The sequence below is a fragment of the Coregonus clupeaformis genome, chromosome 31 (assembly GCF_020615455.1).
Source record: "Coregonus clupeaformis isolate EN_2021a chromosome 31, ASM2061545v1, whole genome shotgun sequence".
NCBI lineage: Eukaryota > Metazoa > Chordata > Actinopteri > Salmoniformes > Salmonidae > Coregonus > Coregonus clupeaformis.
The window spans coordinates 42,336,730-42,361,025 of NC_059222.1; the positions used below are offsets into that span (position 1 = coordinate 42,336,730).

A 24,296-nucleotide genomic window follows, 5' to 3' on the forward strand; every position below is an offset into this window, starting at 1 on the left:
AAAACAGTTACAGAGTTTAATGGTTGTGATAGGAGAAAACTGAGGATGGATCAACAACATTGTAGTTCTCCACAATACTAACCTAATTGACAGAGTGAAAAGAAGAAAGCCTGTACAGAATACAAATATTCTAAAACATGCATCCTGTTTGCAATAAGGCACTAAAGTAAAACTGCAAAAACAAATCTGAATAGGAAGCGTTATGTTTGGGGTAAATCCAACACAACACATCACTGAGTACCACTCTAAATATTTTCAAGCATGGTGGTGGCTGCATCATGTTATGGGTATGCTTTATATATCAATTAGCATAGCATATATTGTTGCTTTATATATAAGCTAGCATAGCATCTATTGTTGCTTTATATATATCAGTTAGCATAGCATATATTGTTGCTTTATATATCAGTTAGCATAGCATCTATTGTTGCTTTATATATCAGTTAGCATAGCATATATTGTTGCTTTATATATCAGCTAGCATAGCATATATTGTTGCTTTATATATAAGCTAGCATAGCATCTATTGTTGCTTTATATATCAGTTAGCATAGCATCTATTGTTGCTTTATATATCAGTTAGCATAGCATCTATTGTTGCTTTATATATATATCAGTTAGCATAGCATCTATTGTTGCTTTATATATCAGTTAGCATAGCATCTATTGTTACCTGCTAGGTCTGTGCATGTTCTATGAATCAATTTAATAATAATAATAATTAGTCATTTAGCAGACGCTCTTATCCAGAGTGACTTACAGGAGCAATTAGGGTTAAGTGCCTTGCTCAAGGGCACATCGACAGATTTTTCACCTAGTCGGCTCGGGGATTAGAACCAGCGACCTTTCGGCTACTAGGCACAACGCTCTTAACCACTAAGCTACCTGCTGCCCTACCTTGTATTATTTATAATCATGTTTTATGTAGGTCGTGCGCTCACAATCTAATTGTTATTTGTCCAATTATTTATTCTTTCTTAAAATTATTTTTTAAAGGAGTGGGGCAGTCCCACTCCTTCCGTTAATTTTTTTTTTCTCGTAAAGCTTTTACTGAAAAGATAGAACAGTTTTGGAAAGATGGATAAGATAGGGGGAGGGTGGGCCGGATTCTAACCCACACTCTGTGTGCCGGGGTCAGCTGCTGTAACCGACAGACACTGAGGCCAAAATAATGTATTCTTCCTATTGGTTGCCTTGAACATATAATAAAACAATTGATTTTCCCTAACGAAAAATACATCTACCCCCTACAAATATGTCCATATATTATAATCCACATACTTGACACGAGATGCGCTGAAGCTACATAGGCTACTTGAACAGTCTAAGGTACAATGTAGGTACGGAATTGCATTGTATTCAAACACCGCTTCCAGCTGCCCCCTGGCGCTGGACATTCAAATCCTCTTGCTGCATGATTATCTTCCTCCTGTGACAAAACAGGTCAAGCATTTCGCTACCCCCGCAATAACATCTGCTAAATATGTGTATGTGACCAATACAATTTGATTTGATTAAGATCCTACATCTGTATATAGTGCACTACTTTTACCAGGGCTCATTGGGCTTTGGTCAACAGTAGTGCACTATATAGGGAATAGTGTGCAATTTGGGGACGCACCCTTTGTTCACTCTTACTTCCACCTGAGCGGAGCATTCATCTGACTTTACCCATCTACAACACCAGAGAGAGAGATACAGTGGGGAAAAAAATTATTTAGTCAGCCACCAATTGTGCAAGTTCTCCCACTTAAAAAGATGAGAGAGGCCTGTAATTTTCATCATAGGTACACGTCAACTATGACAGACAAAATGAGAAAAAATAATCCAGAAAATCACATTGTAGGATTTTTTATGAATTTATTTGCAAATTAAGGTGGAAAATAAGTATTTGGTCAATAACAAAAGTTTCTCAATACTTTGTTATATACCCTTTGTTGGCAATGACACAGGTCAAATGTTTTCTGTAAGTCTTCACAAGGTTTTCACACACTGTTGCTGGTATTTTGGCCCATTCCTCCATGCAGATCTCATCTAGAGCAGTGATGTTTTGGGGCTGTCGCTGGGCAACACGGACTTTCAACTCCCTCCAAAGATTTTCTATGGGGTTGAGATCTGGAGACTGGCTAGGCCACTCCAGGACCTTGAAATGCTTCTTATGAAGCCACTCCTTCGTTGCCCGGGCGGTGTGTTTGGGATCATTGTCATGCTGAAAGACCCAGCCACGTTTCATCTTCAATGCCCTTGCTGATGGAAGGAGGTTTTCACTCAAAATCTCACGATACATGGCCCCATTCATTCTTTCCTTTACACGGATCAGTCGTCCTGGTCCCTTTGCAGAAAAACAGCCCCAAAGCATGATGTTTTCACCCCCACGCTTCACAGTAGGTATGGTGTTCTTTGGATGCAACTCAGCATTCTTTGTCCTCCAAACACGACGAGTTGAGTTTTTACCAAAAAGTTATATTTTGGTTCATCTGACCATATGACATTCTCCCAATCCTCTTCTGGATCATCCAAATGAACTCTAGCAAACTTCAGACGGGCCTGGACATGTACTGGCTTAAGCATGGGGACACGTCTGGCACTGCAGGATTTGAGTCCCTGGTGGCGTAGTGTGTTACTGATGGTAGGCTTTGTTACTTTGGTCCCAGCTCTCTGCAGGTCATTCACTAGGTCCCCCCGTGTGGTTCTGGGATTTTTGCTCACCGTTCTTGTAATCATTTTGACCCCATGGGGTGAGATCTTGCGTGGAGCCCCAGATCGAGGGAGATTATCAGTGGTCTTGTATGTCTTCCATTTCCTAATAATTGCTCCCACAGTTGATTTCTTCAAACCAAGCTGCTTACCTATTGCAGATTCAGTCTTCCCAGCCTAGTGCAGGTCTACAATTTTGTTTCTGGTGTCCTTTGACAGCTCTTTGGTCTTGGCCATAGTGGAGTTTGGAGTGTGACTGTTTGAGGTTGTGGACAGGTGTCTTTTATACTGATAACAAGTTCAAACAGGTGCCATTAATACAGGTAACGAGTGGAGAAATCTTGCTTGTTTGTAGGTGACCAAATACTTATTTTCCACCATAATTTGCAAATAAATTCATAAAAAATCCTACAATGTGATTTTCTGGAGAAAAAAAATATCAATTTGTCTGTCATAGTTGACGTGTACCTATTGTGAAAATTACAGGCCTCTCTCATCATTTTAAGTGGGAGAACTTGCACAATTGGTGGCTGACTAAATACTTTTTTTCCCCACTAACTGTGGCAGCCAGGCAGACATTTGAATCCATTTTACTATAACCTAGTTAGAACATAGCTGTCAGCAGCAGCCTCATTGTTGATCTTCATAGATTACTACAGTACCAGTCAAAAGTTTGGACACACCTACTCATTCAAGGGTTTTTCTTTATTTTTACTATTTCCTACATTGTAGAATAATAGTGAAGACATCAAAACTATGAAATAACACATATGAAATCATGTAGTAACCAAAAAAGTGATATACAAATCAAAATATATTTTATTTTTTGAGATTCTTCAAATAGCCACCTTTGCCTTGATTACAGCTTTGCACACTCTTGGCATTCTCTCAACCAGCTTCACCTGGAATGCTTTTCCAACAGTCTTGAAGGAGTTCCCACATATGCTGAGCACTTGTTGGCTGCTTTTTCTTCACTCTGCGGTCCGACTCATCCCAAACCATCTCAATTTGGTTGAGGTCGGGGGATTGTGGAGGCCAGGTCATCTGATGCAGCACTCCATCACGCTCATTTTTGGTCAAATAGCCCTTACACAGCCTTGAGGTGTGTTGGGTCATTGTCCTGTTGAAAAACAAATGATAGTCCCACTAAGCCCAAACCAGATGAGATGGCGTATCGCTGCAGAATGCTGTGGTAGCCATGCTGGTTAAGTGTGCCTTGAATTCTAAATAAATCACAGACAGTGTCACCAGCAAAGCACCCCCACACCATAACACCTCCTCCTCCATGCTTTACGGTGGGAAATACACATGCAGAGATAATCCATTCACCCACACCGCGTCTCACATAGACACAGTGGTTGGAACCAAACATTTCCAATTTGGACTCCAGACCAAAGGACAAATTTCCACCGGTCTAATGTCCATTGCTCATGTTTCTTGGCCCAAGCAAGTCTCTTCTTCTTATTGGTGTCCTTTAGTAGGTTTCTTTGCAGCAATTCAACCATGAAGGCCTGGTTCACACAGTCTCCTCTGAACAGTTGATGTTGAGATATGTCTGTTACTTGAACTCTGTGAAGCATTTATTTGGGCTGCAATTTCTGAGGCTGGTAACTCTAATGAACTTATCCTCTGCAGCAGAGGCAACTCTGGGTCTGCCATTCCTGTGGCGGTCCTCATAAGAGCCAGTTTCATCATAGCGCTTGATGGTTTTTGCGATTAACTGACCTTCATGTCCTAAAGTAATGATTGTCGTTTCTCTTTGCTTATTTGAGCTGTTCTTTTAAGAAGGCACACCTGTTAATTGAAATGCATTCCAGGTGACTACCTCATGAAGCTGGTTGAGAGAATGCCAAGAGTGTGCAAAGCTGTCATCAAGGCAAAGGGTGGCTATTAGACTGCTCCCGAGTGGCGCAGCGGTCTAAGGCGCTTGAGGCGTCACTACAGACCCCCTGGTTCGATTCCAGGCTGTATCACAACCGGCCGTGATTGGGAGTCCCACAGGGCCGCGGACAATTGGCCCAGCATCGTCCGGGTTTGGCCGGTGTAGGCCGTCATTGTAAATAAGATTTTGTTCTTAACTGACTTGCTTAGTTAAATAAAGGTGTTTATTTTTTTGGGAATAATCTCAAATATACAATATATTTGGATTTGTTTATCACTTTTTTGGTTACTACATGATTCCATATGTGTTACTTCATAGTTTTTATGTCTTCACTATTATTCTACAATGTAGAAAATAGTAAAAATGAAGAAAAACCCTGGAATTAGTAGGTGTGTCCAAACTTTTGACTGGTACTGTATGTCAACAGTATATTAAGGGAGAGTTCAGTTCACAATGTTGTGCAGTCAGTCTTTCATGATATTATTTACTCTCAATAGTTGACTCTAACCAAGAAAGTGAGAGACGTTCTGTGTGTGTGTGTGTGTGTGTGTGTGTGTGTGTGTGTGTGTGCACGCGTGTATCTGTGAGTGAGTGATCAACTGGGGGATTAAGAGGGTGGAGGGTGACCACTTTATTTCACAGGCCATCTAACACCATTGGGCCCTGTCCAGCCAGCAACAACTCCATTGGGCCCTGTCCAGCCAGCAACACCACCATTGGGCCCTGTCCAGCCAGGGCCCTGTCTGTGGATAAGCAGTGTCTACCCCCATCCTCCTCCCCCTCTCCTCCTTTCTCAGCCCAGTTGACAAACATGGCCACACCTCACCTCACCTCACACGGCTCCCGCTGTGCACTGGAGTCACTCATTAACCCTGGAGCCTGAACAGGGGAGCTAACAGCATGGGACCACAACAGGGGTCTAATGGGACATTGTGTTCACTTAGGGACCAATCCTAATTTGGGATCCGTGCAAACGTCCGCATAATCTCCTTCAGGTGCACAGATCTTGAATTACAATTTGTCCCCTCAAAATACAGAACGTAGAGTGTGATAATGCTTAATACAAACTGGTCAAGTAGTTTATCTGTTTCTTCCTCTCATGAGAGGAACGCTGTTCAAGACACATTTCTCTCAGAGTGTTTGTCTGAAGTGGAGGAGGTTACTCACCGAGCCTGCGCTCTTGTGGCTCTGCACAGTGAAGTCTGGACAGAAAAACAGGTCAGATACAGCTAGGAGGAGAGACTCAGCCAGGGGCCTCGCTCCATCATCATCACCTTCATCCTGCTGGGAGATAAGACATCATCATCATCATCCTTCTCCTCCTAGGACACAATCCAATCCTCATCATCATCACCTTCATCCTGGTTCCGTGGTTCCCATGGCACTGTGGCAGAGAGCTCTGTAAATATTGTAAATATTTAGAGACTAACGCTAGTTAGTATTGGCTAGCAAAACTACCTCTAACTCCCTTCATACTGGACACAGAGACATAAAAATGGTATCCATGAGTTCATCAGACTCTGGGGAAGTAGATAAAGGGTTACATTGCTAAAATCCCAAAGTATCCCTTTAAAATGTGTTGTTTATTTTGCTCCATTTCCACAATGGAAATACTGTAAGTCTGACTTTATTGTGTTATCCCCGTCACGTTATTTAGAATGTATATGTTTTCTTTAACTGGCAAATAAATAAAAAATCAATCAACCCTGCTAGGAGACAGAGCAAGAGCTTGGTCACAGGAAACATGTCATTGAGATACTAATAGTACATTTATATAGTATTACTGTAGTATATGATGGGCTCAGTAGCACTGCATAAAAATATCAAACTCAATTGTGTTTTGAGACTATTTTATAACCATAGTATCCCAACCAGTCCAAATCAGTGCGTAGTAGAGAATGCCTCCTCATTGATTGCTACAGTCATTCCGCATTCACACATATTCCCATAATAGTTCCCCATTCTCCGTCCAGCCTCTCACTTTAATTAAGAAGGTTATCCAATACCTCCTCAATTCAACCACTGGCCAGGAGGGATGCATGGGGAGGCAAGAGGGAGGGGGACACAATATGAGCAGTGTTCAGGCAGGCTGAGGTGCTCTACAGACCAGGTAACAGGAGACCCAGCTGGCTCAACAATTAGCAGACATGGAAGGAGAAGGAAATCCCCAACTCAAAGAACTCTCTCTGCCTGGGATAGTGAGCTCAACCCCAGGGTAGTGTTCATTAGGCATGAAAACGGAAGAAAACGGACTGAAACGGGGAGGTACTACATAATATTGTCCAAAAATCAAAACATTAAATGTTTTGTGTTATCAAAATGTATCAAAAACCTTGTGTAAGGTGTGCCCTAATGAATAAAACCCAGCTTGGTCACATCTTAAAACACTGGCAGGTCAGAGCTTTGAAAACCTGAATCCATGCAGTTCCCACCAGACAGCACAGCAGTAGCTTCAGTAGTGGGGGGGGCCAGACAGTACCAGAGTGAGGCACTCACTCACAGATCCAAGTAGAAGATCTGTTTCATACAAAGCTGAAAAGGGTGATGACAGATCAAACCCAATGCAAGGAAAGAATAGCCTTCCTGTGTCTGTCTGCTCTCCAACCCACTACACAGTGCATCTTGGGTGATCATTTCCCAGCATGCATTTCACCTTGAGAAAAAACAAACTCTATCCAATGATCTGTAAACAAGTACATCTATCTGTAGATAAAGTAATCCATTCGAAATGAAATGATTTGTTCAGTCAGTGGCAGTGCTGGATCTGGACTATGGTGAAGCAGTCATGAACTCACTGGTCTGATCCAATCACGTCTCTCTCTCTCTCTCTGTAGAGACATGGCAGGCATGCTGATGTAAGTTCATAGGGAGAAGAGAACACACACTGATTCTGAGAGACTGAGTTCATTTAATGGATTGCGTAACAGGCAATATTTTCTACTCAAGCCGCCAGAAAGCTTGAGAGAGAGGCTAGCAAGTGGAGACAGAGGCTAGCATCCTTGGCAGTGTGCATCCCTCTTAATTTGCCAAGAGGAGCCAAAAATGAAGGGAACAGAAAAGTGAGTCTCAAACTAACAAATTAATAATTAATAATGACCATGACCTCTGATAAACCGATACGCAAATTGCATATACAGTGAGGGAAAAAAGTATTTGATCCCCTGCTGATTTTGTACGTTTGCCCACTGACAAAGACATGATCAGTCCATCATTTTAATGGTAGGTTTATTTGAACAGTGAGAGACAGAATAACAACAAAAAAAATCAGAAAAAACGCATGTCAAAAATGTTATAAATTGATTTGCATTTTAATGAGGGAAATAAGAATTTGACCCCTCTGCAAAACATGACTTAGTACTTGGTGGCAAAACCCTTGTTGGCAATCACAGAGGTCAGACGTTTCTTGTAGTTGGCCACCAGGTTTGCACACATCTCAGGAGGGATTTTGTCCCACTCCTCTTTGCAGATCTTCTCCAAGTCATTAAGGTTTCGAGGCTGACGTTTGGCAACTCGAACCTTCAGCTCCCTCCACAGATTTTCTATGGGATTAAGGTCTGGAGACTGGCTAGGCCACTCCAGGACCTTAATGTGCTTCTTCTTGAGCCACTCCTTTGTTGCCTTGGCCGTGTGTTTTGGGTCATTGTCATGCTGGAATACCCATCCACAACCCATTTTCAATGCACTGGCTGAGGGAAGGAGGTTCTCACCCAAGATTTGACGGTACATGGCTCCGTCCATCGTCCCTTTGATGCAGTGAAGTTGTCCTGTCCCCTTAGCAGAAAAACACCCCCAAAGCATAATGTTTCCACCTCCATGTTTGACGGTGGGGATGGTGTTCTTGGGGTCATAGGCAGCATTCCTCCTCCTCCAAACACAGCGAGTTGAGTTGATGCTAAAGAGCACTTTCACCCAGTTCTCCTCTGAATCATTCAGATGTTCATTGGCAAACTTCAGACGGGCCTGTATATGTGCTTTCTTGAGCAGGGGGACCTTGCGGGCGCTGCAGGATTTCAGTCCTTCACGGCGTAGTGTGTTTTCTTGGTGACTATGGTCCCAGCTGCCTTGAGATCATTGACAAGATCCTCCCGTGTAGTTCTGGGCTGATTCCTCACCGTTCTCATGATAATTGCAACTCTACGAGGTGAGATCTTGCATGGAGCCCCAGGCCGAGGGAGATTGACAGTTCTTTTGTGTTTCTTCCATTTGCAAATAATCGCACCAACTGTTGTCACCTTCTCACCAAGCTGCTTGGCGATGGTCTTGTAGCCGATTCCAGCCTTGTGTAGGTCTACAATCTTGTCCCTGACGTCCTTGGAGAGCTCTTTGGTCTTGGCCATGGTGGAGAGTTTGGAATCTGATTGATTGATTGATTGCTTCTGTGGACAGGTGTCTTTTATACAGGTAACAAACTGAGATTAGGAGCACTCCCTTTTAAGAGTGTGCTTCTAATCTCAGCTCGTACCTGTATAAAAGACACCTGGGAGACAGAAATCTTTCTGATTGAGAGGGGGTCAAATACTTATTTCCCTCATTAAAATGCAAATCAATTTATAACATTTTTGACATGCGTTTTTCTGGATTATTTTGTTGTTATTCTGTCTCTCACTGTTCAAATAAACCTACCATTAAAATGATAGACTGATCATTTCTTTGTCAGTGGGAAAACATACAAAATCAGCAGGGGATCAAATACTGTTTTCCCTCACTGTATGATGAAATCACAACTTCAAAGGGCTACATGTCCAATGGGCTAGGGTAGCACAGAACACTTCTGCACAGCATTTCTTATCTCTATTGGATGGCGTCGTTCTGGTCAGTTTAACCTCAGCCATGATGAGGAGAACAGTACACTTACCCCAGCTCTCCCTGCACCAGGCACGGTGGACCAGAAGAACCCTCTCCAGTCTGCGTCCTCAAAGATGTATGGTAGGATACGTGTGAGCAGACGGACGCAGTTCAGGACGATCTGTCTCTCCTTCTCTGAGGGACAACCAGAGTCAGCCCCCTGGACTAGCTTCTCCACTGCCTGGAATGGACACATTAACATGTATAGTTAGTCAAATAAAACACACACACAAACTGCTTAATTTCTTCCTTATGCAAGTGTTTCCATTTTAGGTCTTCTACAGTAGACCCTTGAGGCTCGACACAGGCATAAAATTCCATTTCCAATAGTCCTGTCCATCTGCTGCATTAATACAGCCTTTAAATTCCCTCAAACTGGGAACAACAAACACTACCATTCCTTTTACACCAACTGTATCCAAGGTAACCAATAGTCTGTTTAAATACAGAAAAGGGTCAAACACACACATGCTCAGTCCCTCTGTCTATTTAAAACCCACTAGAGACATATTAGAAGCAAACACAGATGGAACACCTGACCAATACTACAGTACAGCACCACTTAACACACCTGTTACACTACAGCACCACTAAACACACCTGTTACACCACAGCACCACTAAATACACCTGTTACACTACAGCACCACTAAACACACTTGTTACACTACAGCACCACTAAACACACCTGTTACACTACAGCACCACTAAACACACCTGTTACACTACAGCACCACTAAATACACCTGTTACAGTACAGCACCACTAAATACACCTGTTACAGTACAGCACCACTAAACACACCTGTTAGGGTACAGCACCACTAAACACACCTGTTACACTACAGCACCACTAAACACACCTGTTACACTACAGCACCACTAAACACACCTGTTACACTACAGCACCACTAAACACTCAGAATACACCTGTTACAGTACAGCACCACTAAACACACCTGTTACAGTACAGCACCACTAAACACACCTGTTACACTACAGCACCACTAAACACTCAGAATACACCTGTTACAGTACAGCACCACTAAACACACCTGTTACAGTACAGCACCACTAAACACACCTGTTACACTACAGCACCACTAAACACACCTGTTATACTACAGCACCACTAAACACACCTGTTACACTACAGCACCACTAAACACTCAGAATACACCTGTTACAGTACAGCACCACTAAACCTACCTGTTACAGTACAGCACCACTAAACACACCTGTTACACTACAGCACCACTAAACACTCAGAATACACCTGTTACAGTACAGCACCACTAAACACACCTGTTACACTACAGCACCACTAAACACACCTGTTACACTACAGCACCACTAAACACTCAGAATACACCTGTTACACTACAGCACCACTAAACTCTCAGAATACACCCACTGTAATGTTCCTGTGCTCCTTCTTGCATTCCTTTTACACCAACTGTAAACAAGGTAGACAAAAGATTAACCCCTTACACTGGCCTAAATGGATAGGCCTACATTGAAATGTTTATTATTATTAAATATGGACCGCATATATATAACCTTAACACTAGCTCCTAATCCAAAACCTAATTCTAACCCTAACTAATTCTAGCCTTAACCCCCTAGAAATAGCATTTGACCTCGTGGGGACCAACAAAATGCCCCCAGTTGGTCAAATTTGTGTTTGTTTACTATTCTTGTGGGAACTTCTGGTCCCCAAAAGTATAGTTAAACACGTCCCCCCCACCCCCCACCACACACACACACACACAGACAGACACAGACACACCCAGACAGACACATACACACCCTAGTAGCCTACATTACCTTGTAACAGAGGGTTGCCAGATTGGAGGGAGATTCTTCTCTGACGGCTCGTATCTCCGCTGCCGGCACCAGAGCAAACACATCCTGGACGGTAGTGGCAGTCTCCGTCCAGAACTGGTCCCAGAAGGCATCGTCTGTAGCCTCCACGGGCTGGGGGAGATGAGGCAACAAAAGGGGATCAGATATATTCCCCATCCCATCACACCCTGTCTGATCAAGGCTCTGTAGCCAAAACCTTAGTCAAATAAATCCACAGCAAGGAGAGATGAGCGCAACTTTTTCTTTAATCTGTTGTGTACACATTCCCCATCATGAGAGCACAGTAAAAAGAGCCTCCTCAGTCTGTAATCGATGCTCCCGTGTGGTGTTGATGGTGACAGTGTGTTTGCGACCACAACTTCAGGGCTTCTCCTCCTTTCTATCCCCCCTCATGGCCAGTAGCTAGCTAGCAGGGCACTACGTGGCAGTCTGATGCTCTGACCCAACCAGTGAGTCAGAGGAAACTACTGTATATCTGCACACCATCTCATAGACTGACGTCACTCCACACACACACACATCTAAACCCAGTCCCAGACGTCACTCCACTCTAGAGCGTTTATGTAAGCTCTCGTTGAGTAGCACAAAGGTTGTGATGCTGCCATCTCCCTTCTCTATTATCATGTATTATTCATTCAGAGACCTGCTTGGCTATAGCCTACAGGAGGAGAGAGACCAGTATCATACAGAAGGAGAGAAACCTGCTTGGCTGTAGCCTACAGGAGGAAAGAGACCTGTAGCATACAGGAGGAGAGAGACCTGCTTGGCTGTAGCCTACAGGAGGAGAGAGACCTGTGTGGCTGTAGCATACAGGAGGAGAGAGACCTGCATGGCTGTAGCCTACAGGAGGAGTGAGACCTGTAGCCTACTGCAGGAGAGAGACCTGCAGCCTACAGGAGGAGAGAGACCTGTGTGGCTGTAGCCTACAGGAGAAGAGACCTGCATGGCTGTAGCCTACAGGAGGAGAGAGACCTGTAGCCTACTGCAGGAGAGAGACCTGCAGCCTACAGGAGGAGAGAGACCTGTAGCCTACAGGAGGAGAGAGACCTGTAGCCTACAGGAGGAGAGAGACCTGCAGCCTACTGCAGGAGAGAGACCTGCAGCCTACTGCAGGAGAGAGACCTGCAGCCTACAGGAGGAGAGAGACCTGCAGCCTACAGGAGGAGAGAGACCTGTAGACTACAGGAGGAGAGAGAGGAGGAGAGAGACCTGTAGACTACAGGAGGAGAGAGACCAGTATCATACAGGAGGAGAGAAACCTGCTTGGCTGTAGCCTACAGGAGGAAAGAGACCTGCTTGGCTGTAGCCTACAGGAGGAAAGAGACCTGTAGCATACAGGAGGAGAGAGACCTGTGTGGCTGTAGGATACAGGAGGAGAGAGACCTGCATGGCTGTAGCCTACAGGAGGAGTGAGACCTGTAGCCTACTGCAGGAGAGAGACCTGCAGCCTACAGGAGGAGAGAGACCTGTGTGGCTGTAGCCTACAGGAGGAGTGAGACCTGTAGCCTACTGCAGGAGAGACCTGCAGCCTACAGGAGGAGAGAGACCTGCAGCCTACAGGAGGAGAGAGACCTGCAGCCTACAGGAGGAGAGAGACCTGTAGACTACAGGAGGAGAGAGAGGAGGAGAGAGACCTGTAGACTACAGGAGGAGTGAGACCTGTAGACTACAGGAGGAGAGAGACCTGCAGCATGCAGGAGGAGAGAGACCTGTAGCATGCAGGAGGAGAGAGACCTGCATGTCTGTAGCATACAGGAGGAGAGAGACCTGCATGGCTGTAGCCTACAGGAGGAGAGAGACCTGCATGGCGGCAGCCTACAGGAGGAGGACAGTTAAATATAGATACAAATAAACACCCGGGCCGGTTTCCCGGATACAAAATATACTTAATCATGGACAAAAAATCACTTTTGATGGAGATTCTTAATTGCTTTTTAGTCCCTGATGGATGGATGGATGGATGGATGGATGGATGGATGGATGGATGGATGGGTGGATGGATGGGTGGATGGATGGATGGATGTCCGGGAAACCGGCCAAAGTAGTAGACATATGATGGAACACGTTTGTTCTGGTCAGACAATATATTCAGCTACTGGCCCACTTCACATGTTTGTTCTGGTCAGACAATATATTCAGCTACTGGCCCACTTCACATGTTTGTTCTGGTCAGACAATATATTCAGCTACTGGCCCACTTCACATGTTTGTTCTGGTCAGACAATATATTCAGCTACTGGCCCACTTCACATGTTTGTTCTGGTCAGACAATATATTCAGCTACTGGCCCACTTCACATGTTTGTTTCGGTCAGACAATATATTCAGCTACTGGCCCACTTCACATGTTTGTTCTGGTCAGACAATATATTCAGCTACTGGCCCACTTCACATGTTTGTTCTGGTCAGACAATACATTCAGCTACTGGCCCACTTCACGTTTCTTAGATAATTTCAAGAATTCCCTTGATGACAGAGTAAATATAACCTAAACAGTGCAGTTTAGACTGATGCTTATTTTCCTAATTTTAATGTATTTCTGCCCACCTTAAAATCAGCCATATTGTCTGAGTGTTATGATTCATTCAACAATCACATCATCAGAAATGTAGCTGGTAATGTTATCTAGACTAACCTTTTTTTTTCACAGCTGAATTGTCGGGTAAACCTTGTAAATGATCAATTCAAGTGCCAGCAACAACAGCAGCAGGCGCGAATGAACCTGTATTCAGAACTGCATCTCATTACAGGTCTGCATCAGATCCACCTCAGAATGACTGCACCTGATATCAGCCTCTTGGTGGGGTTTACATTATAACTACAGAAATACGATTACAATGTTACATTTGATTACAAAATAGATACATTGTTGCCAAGTTATGAGTCCACAATTTTATAACACAAATTCGCAGTATTTATAACAGTACCCTACAATTAGTCTAATTGTCAGTTTATATAGCCAATAGCTATATATATATATATATATCATATGCCTACATTTTAATTAAAAGTTTACATTTAGACTTACCAGTAAACCCTGTTTTTGGACAGATGGTAACTTTTACCATATTTATCCACCGTCTCATCCATGTGTCAACTACAACTTGTAGGTTACCATCTGGCACACTTGAATTGCTATTTGTATCTTGAAAAACAAAACTATTCATAAATATTTAAACTCTGCATTAGCCTACCCAAAATAGTTATTATTTCAACAAACCTGTGTTTTGGTTGTCAGTTGTATCACAGCTTTTCTGAAGTTGAGTTTGGAGTCAGCGTTGCCCATTTTCTACTAGCCAGCAACCTGTTCGCTCGGTCTGAAGCGCCAGTGTACGGTAACCACCCGTAGCTCGTGCGTCGTCGTGGATAATCTCCCTCATCCGCCACTTCCTTCTGCTGAACAGGATCCAGGCAAGGTGACTTCCGGGATCCAAATGTACATATTTGTTTAATTTACGTCTTAATGGAAATGACTGGCGCAATTCCTTGACTATTTACCTGAACACCTGATGAATCAGCTCAACTAAAACTTGCAACCTGTAACTGTAACAACATGTACTAGGCCTACTACAAATCATCATCATCATCATCATCATCATCATCATTATAAAACAAGACAATAGTGAGAAATGTCCATCAATGTCCATCATGTCCAGCCATGAATGTTTTACATTATGAAATATCTAGTTTATTTTTGTATTCGTTTTTTTTCAAATGTGTCTACCTTTCCCTATAAAACTGCACAATGTAGAATAAATATTAGCAATACATTTAGATGGACTGATACTTCAAATACAAAATCATATTTAATATGACGCAGTAGCCTCTGTTGTTTGATGCCTCATCATTATCCTTTAGTTATTAGTAGTACAACAGTGACTCTCAGTGGCACACACAGGTACAATTGTAACACGGTGGTGGTGCCCCTCTGTTCAGTGAATTACGATAGCCACGTTATTGTGAAGCAGAGGAACACAGCCTAAATCGACCCCGCCCACGCTATTTGGGGAGAATCTCAATTGCATTGCCTCGATTTCTCGTCCTCTCTCCACGCCTCCTTCTCAAAACCCAACGAGGGAGTTTGAGGGAGTTTGATTAAGCAGAACCGTAGTGCACAGGGTTATGGCCCCGTGAACAAGATGGTCCCGACAGACAGGGTCTCCCTGTTTCTAGCTCCCAGCCAACTTTGCAGCACCAAAACGCAGACGCTGGAGAAGAGGAAGAGGAAGAAGAGGAAGAGGAAGAATACCATCCACCACTTCTGAGTATATTACTCACTAACACTCTGTCCCTAAAGTAGACAAGCTCAGGGCAAGGATCCCCATCTAGAGAGACAGGAACTGCAACATACTCTGTTTTAAGGAATCATGGCTTTCTCCGGATATATCACGTCCATTTAGCCAGCGGGGTTCTCCGTCCATCGCGCGGACAGGAAAAAAGAACTCTCCGGGGAAAAAGAAAGGTGAAGGGGTATGTTTCATGATTAACAACTCATGGTGGGATTGTGATAACGTAGAGGAACTCAAGTCCTTTCGTTCTCTCGAATCTGGAATACCTCACCATCAAATGCCGACAGCATTACCGCCGAAGATAATATTCTTCTGTCATTATCACTGCCGTGTATATTCACCACTAAGCCGACACCGCGACGGCTCTCAAGGAACTACACTGGACTTTAATAAAGGAAATCTTAGGAAAACGCTACCAAAATTCTATCAACATATCTCATGTGCTACACGCGCTTCGAACCCTCTGGACCATTGTTAATCTCCCTTCCGGGACGGCTACAAGGCCCTCCCTTCGGCATTCTGCTCCATCTATAGACAGAAACTTAAGCAGGAAGCAGCTGTGGTAAGGACTGTTCAACATTGGTATGACCAGTCGGAATCTATGTGTCAAAGATTGTTTTGATCACGCGGACTGGGAAATGTGTGCTCTCGTTCTCCATGGCTGACGTGAGTAAGACATTTAAGCGTGTTAATCCTCGCAAGGCTGCCGGCCCAGACGGCATCCCTAGCCACGTCCTCAGAGCATGTGCAGACCAGCTGGCTGGAGTGGTTACGGACCTATTCAATCTCTCCCTATCCCGGTCTGTTGTCCCCACTTGTTTCAAGATGTCAACCGTTGTTCCTGTACCCAAGAAAGCGAAGGTAACTGAACTACATGACTATCGCCCCGTAGCACTCACTTCAGTCATCATGAAGTGCTTTGAGAGGCTAGATCAAGGACCCTCAAGAACTGCACCATCGAGAGCATTCTGTCGGGCTGTATCCCCGCCTGCCCTTACCGAAAAAAACACATGATTTCATGTGTTTTTGGAACACTTCACGTGAGGATATCTCACATGTGGATTTTCACGTGATTACGTAACCTCACATATGGATTCAAATTTTCACATGAGATTTCACAGGTGATGCCCTGCAAACAAAAATGAATTGTTATGATACGCACACAGTGGTTTTAATTTACAGTTTTGAGACACCTGTAGCTCAGTTGGTAGAGCATGGCGCTTGCAACGCCAGGGTTGTGGGTTCGATTCCCACGGGGGGCCAGTATGAAAAATGTATGAACTCACTAACTGTAAGTCGCTCTGGATAAGAGCGTCTGCTAAATGACTAAAATGTAAAATGAGACACATGACTACATTGTGGTATGTTTATTTATAGTTATTATTATTTAATTTAGATTTGAACTCACAACCTCTTGGTTCACGGCATTCCGATCTGCCTGCTACGCCATGTCTGTGTCAGTAACTGTCATCTCCTGCATTCCTACACTTTGGACTTCAAAGTAAATCACAGCTTTGTTAAAAAATACACTCAAGAATAACTATTATATTTATCATGAGGAGTAACATTAAAACAGAATAATATGCCCCACCAACGTTAGACAACTATACAGAAAACCCTCACATTGCTGAAATAAGTAAATGAAATCAATGATGAGAGAATAGTCAGATTAACTGATAACTAAAATAACAGTGGAGACTATTTTACTAAGTGCAGAGCTGTATTATAGGTACAGTAATTCATGTTTAGGGGAATACTAAAAATAAAATAAAATAAAATAACATTTTATTTGTCACATGCACCGAATACAACAGGTGTAGGTAGACCTTACAGTGAAATGCTTACTTACAAGCCCATAACCAACAATGCAGTTTTAAGAAAAAAAGTGTGAAGTAAAAAACAGATAAGTAACAAATAAAAAAATAAAAAATAATTAAAGAGCAGCAGTAAAATAACAGTAGGGAGGCTATATACAGGGGGGTACCGGTACAGAGTCGATGTGCGGGGGCACCGGTTAGTTGAGGCAATTGAGGTAATATGTACATGTGGGTAGAGTTAAAGTGACTATGCATAGATAATAAACAATGCAAATAGTCCGGGTAGCCATGATTAGCTGTTCAGGAGTCTTATGGCTTGGGGCGTAGAAGTCTTTGTTATGCAGCAGAAAGATCAGCTTAACTCTAATCCGAAGGTTGAGAGTTCAAATCCCAGGTGGGGTCATATTTTAGCTGAACAGCGATAACACACGGAATTGCACATTTCAAAATGTGATTGCCTATGAAGTGTTCCAAAAACACGTTTTCACGTGGGAAGCGTAACATGTGAAGGGTTCCAAAAACATGTTTTCACATGTGAAATGTCACATGTTAAGTGTTCCAAAAACACCTGTTTTCACTCTGGATTTTCCACATGTGAAAACTAGAAACTAGTGTTTTGCTATATATTTACTATCAATCACAATGTACTTTTTTGTCCCGTTCTGCAAATGAACTTGGCATGCCTCACTTGCAATTGCATTTAATTACGGGTGTCCGCTAACGCATATCTAATAGAATCTAGCCCTAAGTGTGCATAAATGATCTCAGGATTCAAACTTGCAACCTTTTGGTCTGGAGTGCATTAACGTCTCAGCAGTGCCACAAGATCACCAAGAACATACAGTGTATCCACACACTCAAACAAATAAGAGTATGGTTAAGGTACAGTGTTGTTCCCTGGTGTACAAAAAGGTCAAAGGTACACAGAATGTACCTTCAGAGGTACACATAGGAACTCACATGGTACTGGTCGGTACCTTTTAGGGTACAGATACAGTGGGGGAAAAAAGTATTTAGTCAGCCACCTTTTGTGCAAGTTCTCCCACTTAAAAACACATCAACTATGACAGACAAAATGAGAAAAAAAATCCAGAAAATCACATTGTAGGATTTTTTATGAATTTATTTGCAAATTATGGTGGAAAATAAGTATTTGGTCAATAACAAAAGTTTCTCAATACTTTGTTATATACCCTTTGTTGGCAATGACACAGGTCAAACGTTTTCTGTAAGTCTTCACAAGGTTTTCACACACTGTTGCTGGTATTTTGGCCCATTCCTCCATGCAGATCTCCTCTAGAGCAGTGATGTTTTGGGGCTGTCGCTGGGCAACACGGACTTTCAACTCCCTCCAAAGATTTTCTATGGGGTTGAGATCTGGAGACTGGCTAGGCCACTCCAGGACCTTGAAATGCTTCTTACGAAGCCACTCCTTCGTTGCCCGGGCGGTGTGTTTGGGATCATTGTCATGCTGAAAGACCCAGCCACGTTTCATCTTCAATGCCCTTGCTGATGGAAGGAGGTTTTCACTCAAAATCTCACGATACATGGCCCCATTCATTCTTTCCTTTACACGGATCAGTCGTCCTGGTCCCTTTGCAGAAAAACAGCCCCAAAGCATGATGTTTCCACCCCCATGCTTCACAGTAGGTATGGTGTTAGTGGGCGGCAGGTAGCTTAGTTGTTAAGAGCGTTGTGCCTGTAACTGAAAGGTCGCTGGTTCTAATCCCCGAGCCGACTAGATGAAAAATCTGTCGATGTGCCCTTGAGCAAGGCACTTAACCCTAATTGCTCATGTAAGTCGCTCTGGATAAGACCGTCTGCTAAATGACGTAAATGTAAATGTGTTCTTTGGATGCAACTCAGCATTCTTTGTCCTCCAAACACGACGAGTTGCGTTTTTACCAAAAAGTTATATTTTGGTTTCATCTGACCATATGACATTCTCCCAATCCTCTTCTGGATCATCCAAATGCACTCTAGCAAACTTCAGACGGGCCTGGACATGTACTGGCTTAAGCAGGGGGACACGTCTGGCACTGCAGGATTTCCTGGCGGCGTAGTGTGTTACTGATGGTAGGCTTTGTTACTTTGGTCCCAGCTCTCTGCAGGTCATTCACTAGGTCCCCCCGTGTGGTTCTGGGATTTTTGCTCACCGTTCTTGTGATCATTTTGACCCCACGGGGTGAGATCTTGCGTGGAGACCCAGATCGAGGGAGATTATCAGTGGTCTTGTATGTCTTCCATTTCCTAATAATTGCTCCCACAGTTGATTTCTTCAAACCAAGCTGCTTACCTATTGCAGATTCAGTCTTCCCAGCCTGGTGCAGGTCTACAATTTTGTTTCTGGTGTCCTTTGACAGCTCTTTGGTCTTGGCCATAGTGGAGTTTGGAGTGGGACTGTTTGAGGTTGTGGACAGGTATCTTTTATACTGGCTAATCATCCTGAGCTAGGCCCATCTCCCGGCTATCTACCTCTCTGTCAACCGGACGGGACCACCTAGTGTTGACACGGATCCCCGCCGATCCTACACGACTAGTCTGCCGACGAAATCGTCTGATGTCGTTACGACGTTAACCACGAAGATTCCATCTGCTAGCCCCGGCCCGCTAGCACACGCTAGCCGTGGCCTCTTACTCGAACTATCCTATTGCTGTTCACCGGACCTTATGATAACTCAGCTATACAGCTGATGTCTGCTGGACTGTTCCTTTTTACGGTACTACATCCTGTTTATGTTTAGCCTCAGCCCAAACATGGTTAGCTTATTGTTGTTTCGGTTATTTCTAATTGTACTATTTCACTGTAGACCCCCCAGCCCAGCTAAACCTGCCTTAGATAGCTCCTTTGTCCCACCCCCCTATACACGCGGAGACCGACTCAATTGATGCCTCCAGCGATGCTATCTCTTTCATTGTTACCCAACGCTTAGGTTTACCTCCACTTTACTCATATCCTTCCATATCCTTGTCTGTACATAATGCCCTGAATCTTTTCTATAACACCCGGAAATCTGCCACCTTTATTCTATGTACCCAACGCACTAGAAGACCAGTTCTTAAAGCCTTTAGCCGTATCCTTATTCTAGTCCTCCTCTGTTCCTCTGGTGATGTAGAGGCTAACCCAGGCCCTGCAGCCCTCAGTATCACTCCTACTCCCCAGGCGCTATCATTTGCTGACTTCTGTAATCGCAAAAGTCTTGGTTTCTTGCACATAAATATCAGAAGTCTACTTCCTAAATTTGAGTTAATCACTGCGTTAGCACACTCCGCCAACCCTGATGTTCTAGCAGTGTCTGAATCCTGGCTCAGGAAGGCCACCAAAAATTCAGAAATTTCCATCCACAACTATAACATTTTCCGTCTAGATAGAACTGCCAAAGGGGGTGGAGTTGCAATCTACTGTAGAGATAGCCTGCAGAGCTCTATCATACTATCCAGGTCTGTGCCCAAACAGTTTGAGCTTCTACTTCTAAAAATCCACCTTTCCAGAAATAAGTCTCTCACTGTTGCCGCTTGCTACAGACCCCCCTCAGCCCCCAGCTGTGCCCTGGACACCATATGTGAATTGATTGCCCCCATTTATCCTCAGAGTTCGTACTGCTTGGTGACCTAAATTGGGATATGCTTAATCCCCCAGCCATCCTACAATCCAAACTAGATGCCCTCAACCTCACGCAAATTATCAACGAACCTACCAGGTACAACCCTAAATCCGTAAACATGGGTACCCTCATAGATATCATCCTGACTAACATACCCTCTAAATACACCTCAGCTGTCTTCAACCAGGATCTCAGCGATCACTGCCTTATTGCCTGCGTCCTAACGGGTCCGGCGGTCAAACGACCACCCCTCATCACTGTCAAATGCTCCCCTAAAACACTTTAGCGAGCAGGCCTTCCCTAATTGACCTGGCCCAGGTATCCTGGATGGATATAGATCTCATTCCGTCAGTAGAGGATGCCTGGTTGTTCCTTAAAAGTAATTTCCTCTCAATCTTAAATAAACATGCCCCATTCAAAAATACAGAACTAAGAACCGATATAGCCCCTGGTTCTCCTCAGACTTGACTGCCCTTGACCAGCACAAAAACATCCTGTGGCGTACAGCATTATCATCAAATAGCCCCCGCGATATGCAACTTTTCAGGGAAGTTAGGAACCAATATACACAAGCAGTCAGGAAAGCAAAGGCTAACTTTTTCAAACAGAAATTTGCATCCTGCAGCACTAACTCCAAAAAGTTTTGGGACACTGTAAAGTCCATGGAGAATAAGAGCACTTCCTCCCAGCTGCCCACTGCACTGAGGCTAGGAAACACTATCACCACCGATAAATCTACAATAATCGAGAATTTCAACAAGCATTTTGCTACAGCTGGCCATGCTTTCCATCTGGCTACCACTACCCCGGCCACCAACTCTGCACCCTCTGCTGCAACTTGCCCATGTCCCCCCCCGCTTCTCCTTCACACAAATTCAGACAGCTGATGTTTTGAAAGCGCTGCAAAATCTGGACCCCTACAAATCAGCTGGGCTAGACAATCTGGACCCTTTCTTTCTAAAACTAGCCGCCGAAATTGTCGCAACCCCCTATTACTAGTCTGTTCAACCTCTCTTTCATAACGTCTGAGATCCCCAGAGATTGGAAAGCTGCCGCGGTCATCCCCCTCTTCAAAGGGGGTGACACTCTAGATCCAAACTGCTACAGACCTATATCCATTCTGCCCTGCCTTTCGAAAGTATTTGAAAGCCAAGTTAACAAACAGATCACCGACCATTTCGAATACCACCGTACCTTCTCCGCTATGCAATCCGGTTTCGAGCTGGTCATGGGTGCACTTCAGCCACGCTCAAGGTCCTAAACGATATTATAACCGCGATTGATAATAGACAGTACTGTGCAGCCGTCTTCATCGACCTGGCCAAGGCTTTCGACTCTGTCAACCACCGCATTCTTATTGGCAGACTAAATAGCCTTGGTTTCTCAAATGACTGCCTCGCCTGGTTCACCAACTACTTCTCAGATAGAGTTCAGTGTGTCAAATCGGAGGGCCTGTTGTCTGGACCTATGGCAGTCTCTATGGGGGTGCCACAGGGTTCAATTCTTGGGCCGACCCTCTCTTGCTGCTGGTGACTCTCAGATCCACCTCTACGCAGACGACACCATTTTGTATACATCTGGCCCTTCATTGGACACTGTGTTAACAAACCTCCAAACGAGCTTCAATGCCATACAACACTCCTTCAGTAGCCTCCAACTGCTCTTAAACACTAGTAAAACTAAATGCATGCTTTTCAATCGAACGCTGCTGGCACCCGCCCACCCGACTAGAATCACCACTCTCGACGGGTCTGACCTAGAGTATGTGGACAACTACAAATACCTAGGTGTCTGGTTAGACTGTAAACTCAACTTCCAGACTCACATAAAGAATCTCCAATCCAAAGTTAAATCTAGAATCGGCTTCCTATTTCGCAACAAAGCCTCCTACACTCATGCTGCCAAACATGCCCTCGTAAAACTGACTATCCTACCGATCCTTGACTTCGAGCGATGTCATTTACAAAATAGCCTCCAACACTCTACTCAGCAAATTGGATGTAGTCTATCACAGTGCCATCCGTTTTGTCTCCAAAGCCCCATACACTACCCACCACTGTGACCTGTACGCTCTTGTTGGCTGGTCCTCACTACATGTTTGTCGTCAAACCCACTGGCTCCAGGCCATCTATAAATCACTGCTAGGCAAATCCCCGCCTTATCTTAGCTCATTGGTCACCATAGCAGCACCCACCCGTAGTCTGCGCTCCAGCAGGTATATCTCACTGGTCATTCCCAAAGCCAACACCTCCTTTGGCCGCCATTCCTTCCAGTTCTCTGCTGCCAATGACTGGAACGAATTGCAAAAATCTCTGAAGCTGGAGACTCTTATCTCCCTCAATAACTTTAAGCATCAGTTGTCAGAGCACCTTACCGATCACTGCACCTGTACACAGCCCATCTGAAATTAGCCCACCCAACTACCTCATCCCTATATTGTTATCTATTTTGCTCTTTTGCACCCCAGTATCTCTATTTGCACATAATCTCTTGCACATCTAGCATTCCAGTGTTAATACTATTGTAATTATTTTGCACTATAGCCTATTTATTGCCTTACCTCCATAACTTGCTACATTTGCACACACTGTATATATATTTTCTGTTGTATTTTTGACTTTATGTTTTTTACCCCATATGTAACTCTGTGTTGTTTTTATTGCACTGCTTTGCTTTATCTTGGCCAGGTCGCAGTTGTAAATGAGAACTTGTTCTCAACTGGCTTACCTGGTTAAATAAAGGTGAAATAAAAAAATAAAAAAATAACAAGTTCAAACAGGTGCCATTAATACAGGTAACGAGTGGAGGACAGAGGAGCCTCTTAAAGAAGAAGTTACAGGTCTGTGAGAGCCAGAAATCTTGCTTGTTTGTAGGTGACCAAATACTTATTTTCCACCATAATTTGCAAATAAATTCATAAAAAATCCTACAATGTGATTTTCTGGAGAAAAAAATTCTCAATTTGTCTGTCATAGTTGACGTGTACCTATGATGAAAATTACAGGCCTCTCTCATCTTTTTAAGTGGGAGAACTTGCACAATTGGTGGCTGACTAAATACTTTTTTCCCCCACTGTAATCTAGTATAATAGTAAATGTTTTACCAAATATATTAAATATAAAGCTGCGTTCATAACCATGTGGGAGGTGAGAATTATACCAGTTGGATGCTTTCACGTGCTTTGAAATTGCTGAGAAACGCCAATTGGATACTGGACAACAAGCTGCGTCAACCATAAACTAAAAGTACAGCTATCATACTTGTAAACAAATTATAGACTTCAAAAACCATATTAATT

At 43.7% G+C, this 24,296-nt stretch overlaps 1 protein-coding gene across 1 annotated transcript in view; it reads right to left on the bottom strand.

The window, feature by feature from the left end:
* LOC121547740 (protein HID1) overlaps positions 1 to 14,665 on the bottom strand; it is a 36,833-nt gene extending 22,168 nt beyond the window's left edge. The window contains exons 1-4 of the mRNA XM_045209730.1: positions 14,508 to 14,665; positions 11,250 to 11,399; positions 9,435 to 9,605; positions 5,747 to 5,863 (exon numbers count right to left, since the gene is read on the bottom strand). Coding sequence (XP_045065665.1) covers positions 5,747 to 5,863; positions 9,435 to 9,605; positions 11,250 to 11,399; positions 14,508 to 14,573 — 504 coding nt within the window. The 5' untranslated portion in view covers positions 14,574 to 14,665. The remainder of the gene's footprint in view (positions 1 to 5,746; positions 5,864 to 9,434; positions 9,606 to 11,249; positions 11,400 to 14,507) is intronic.
* Positions 14,666 to 24,296: the final 9,631 nt, after the last annotated feature.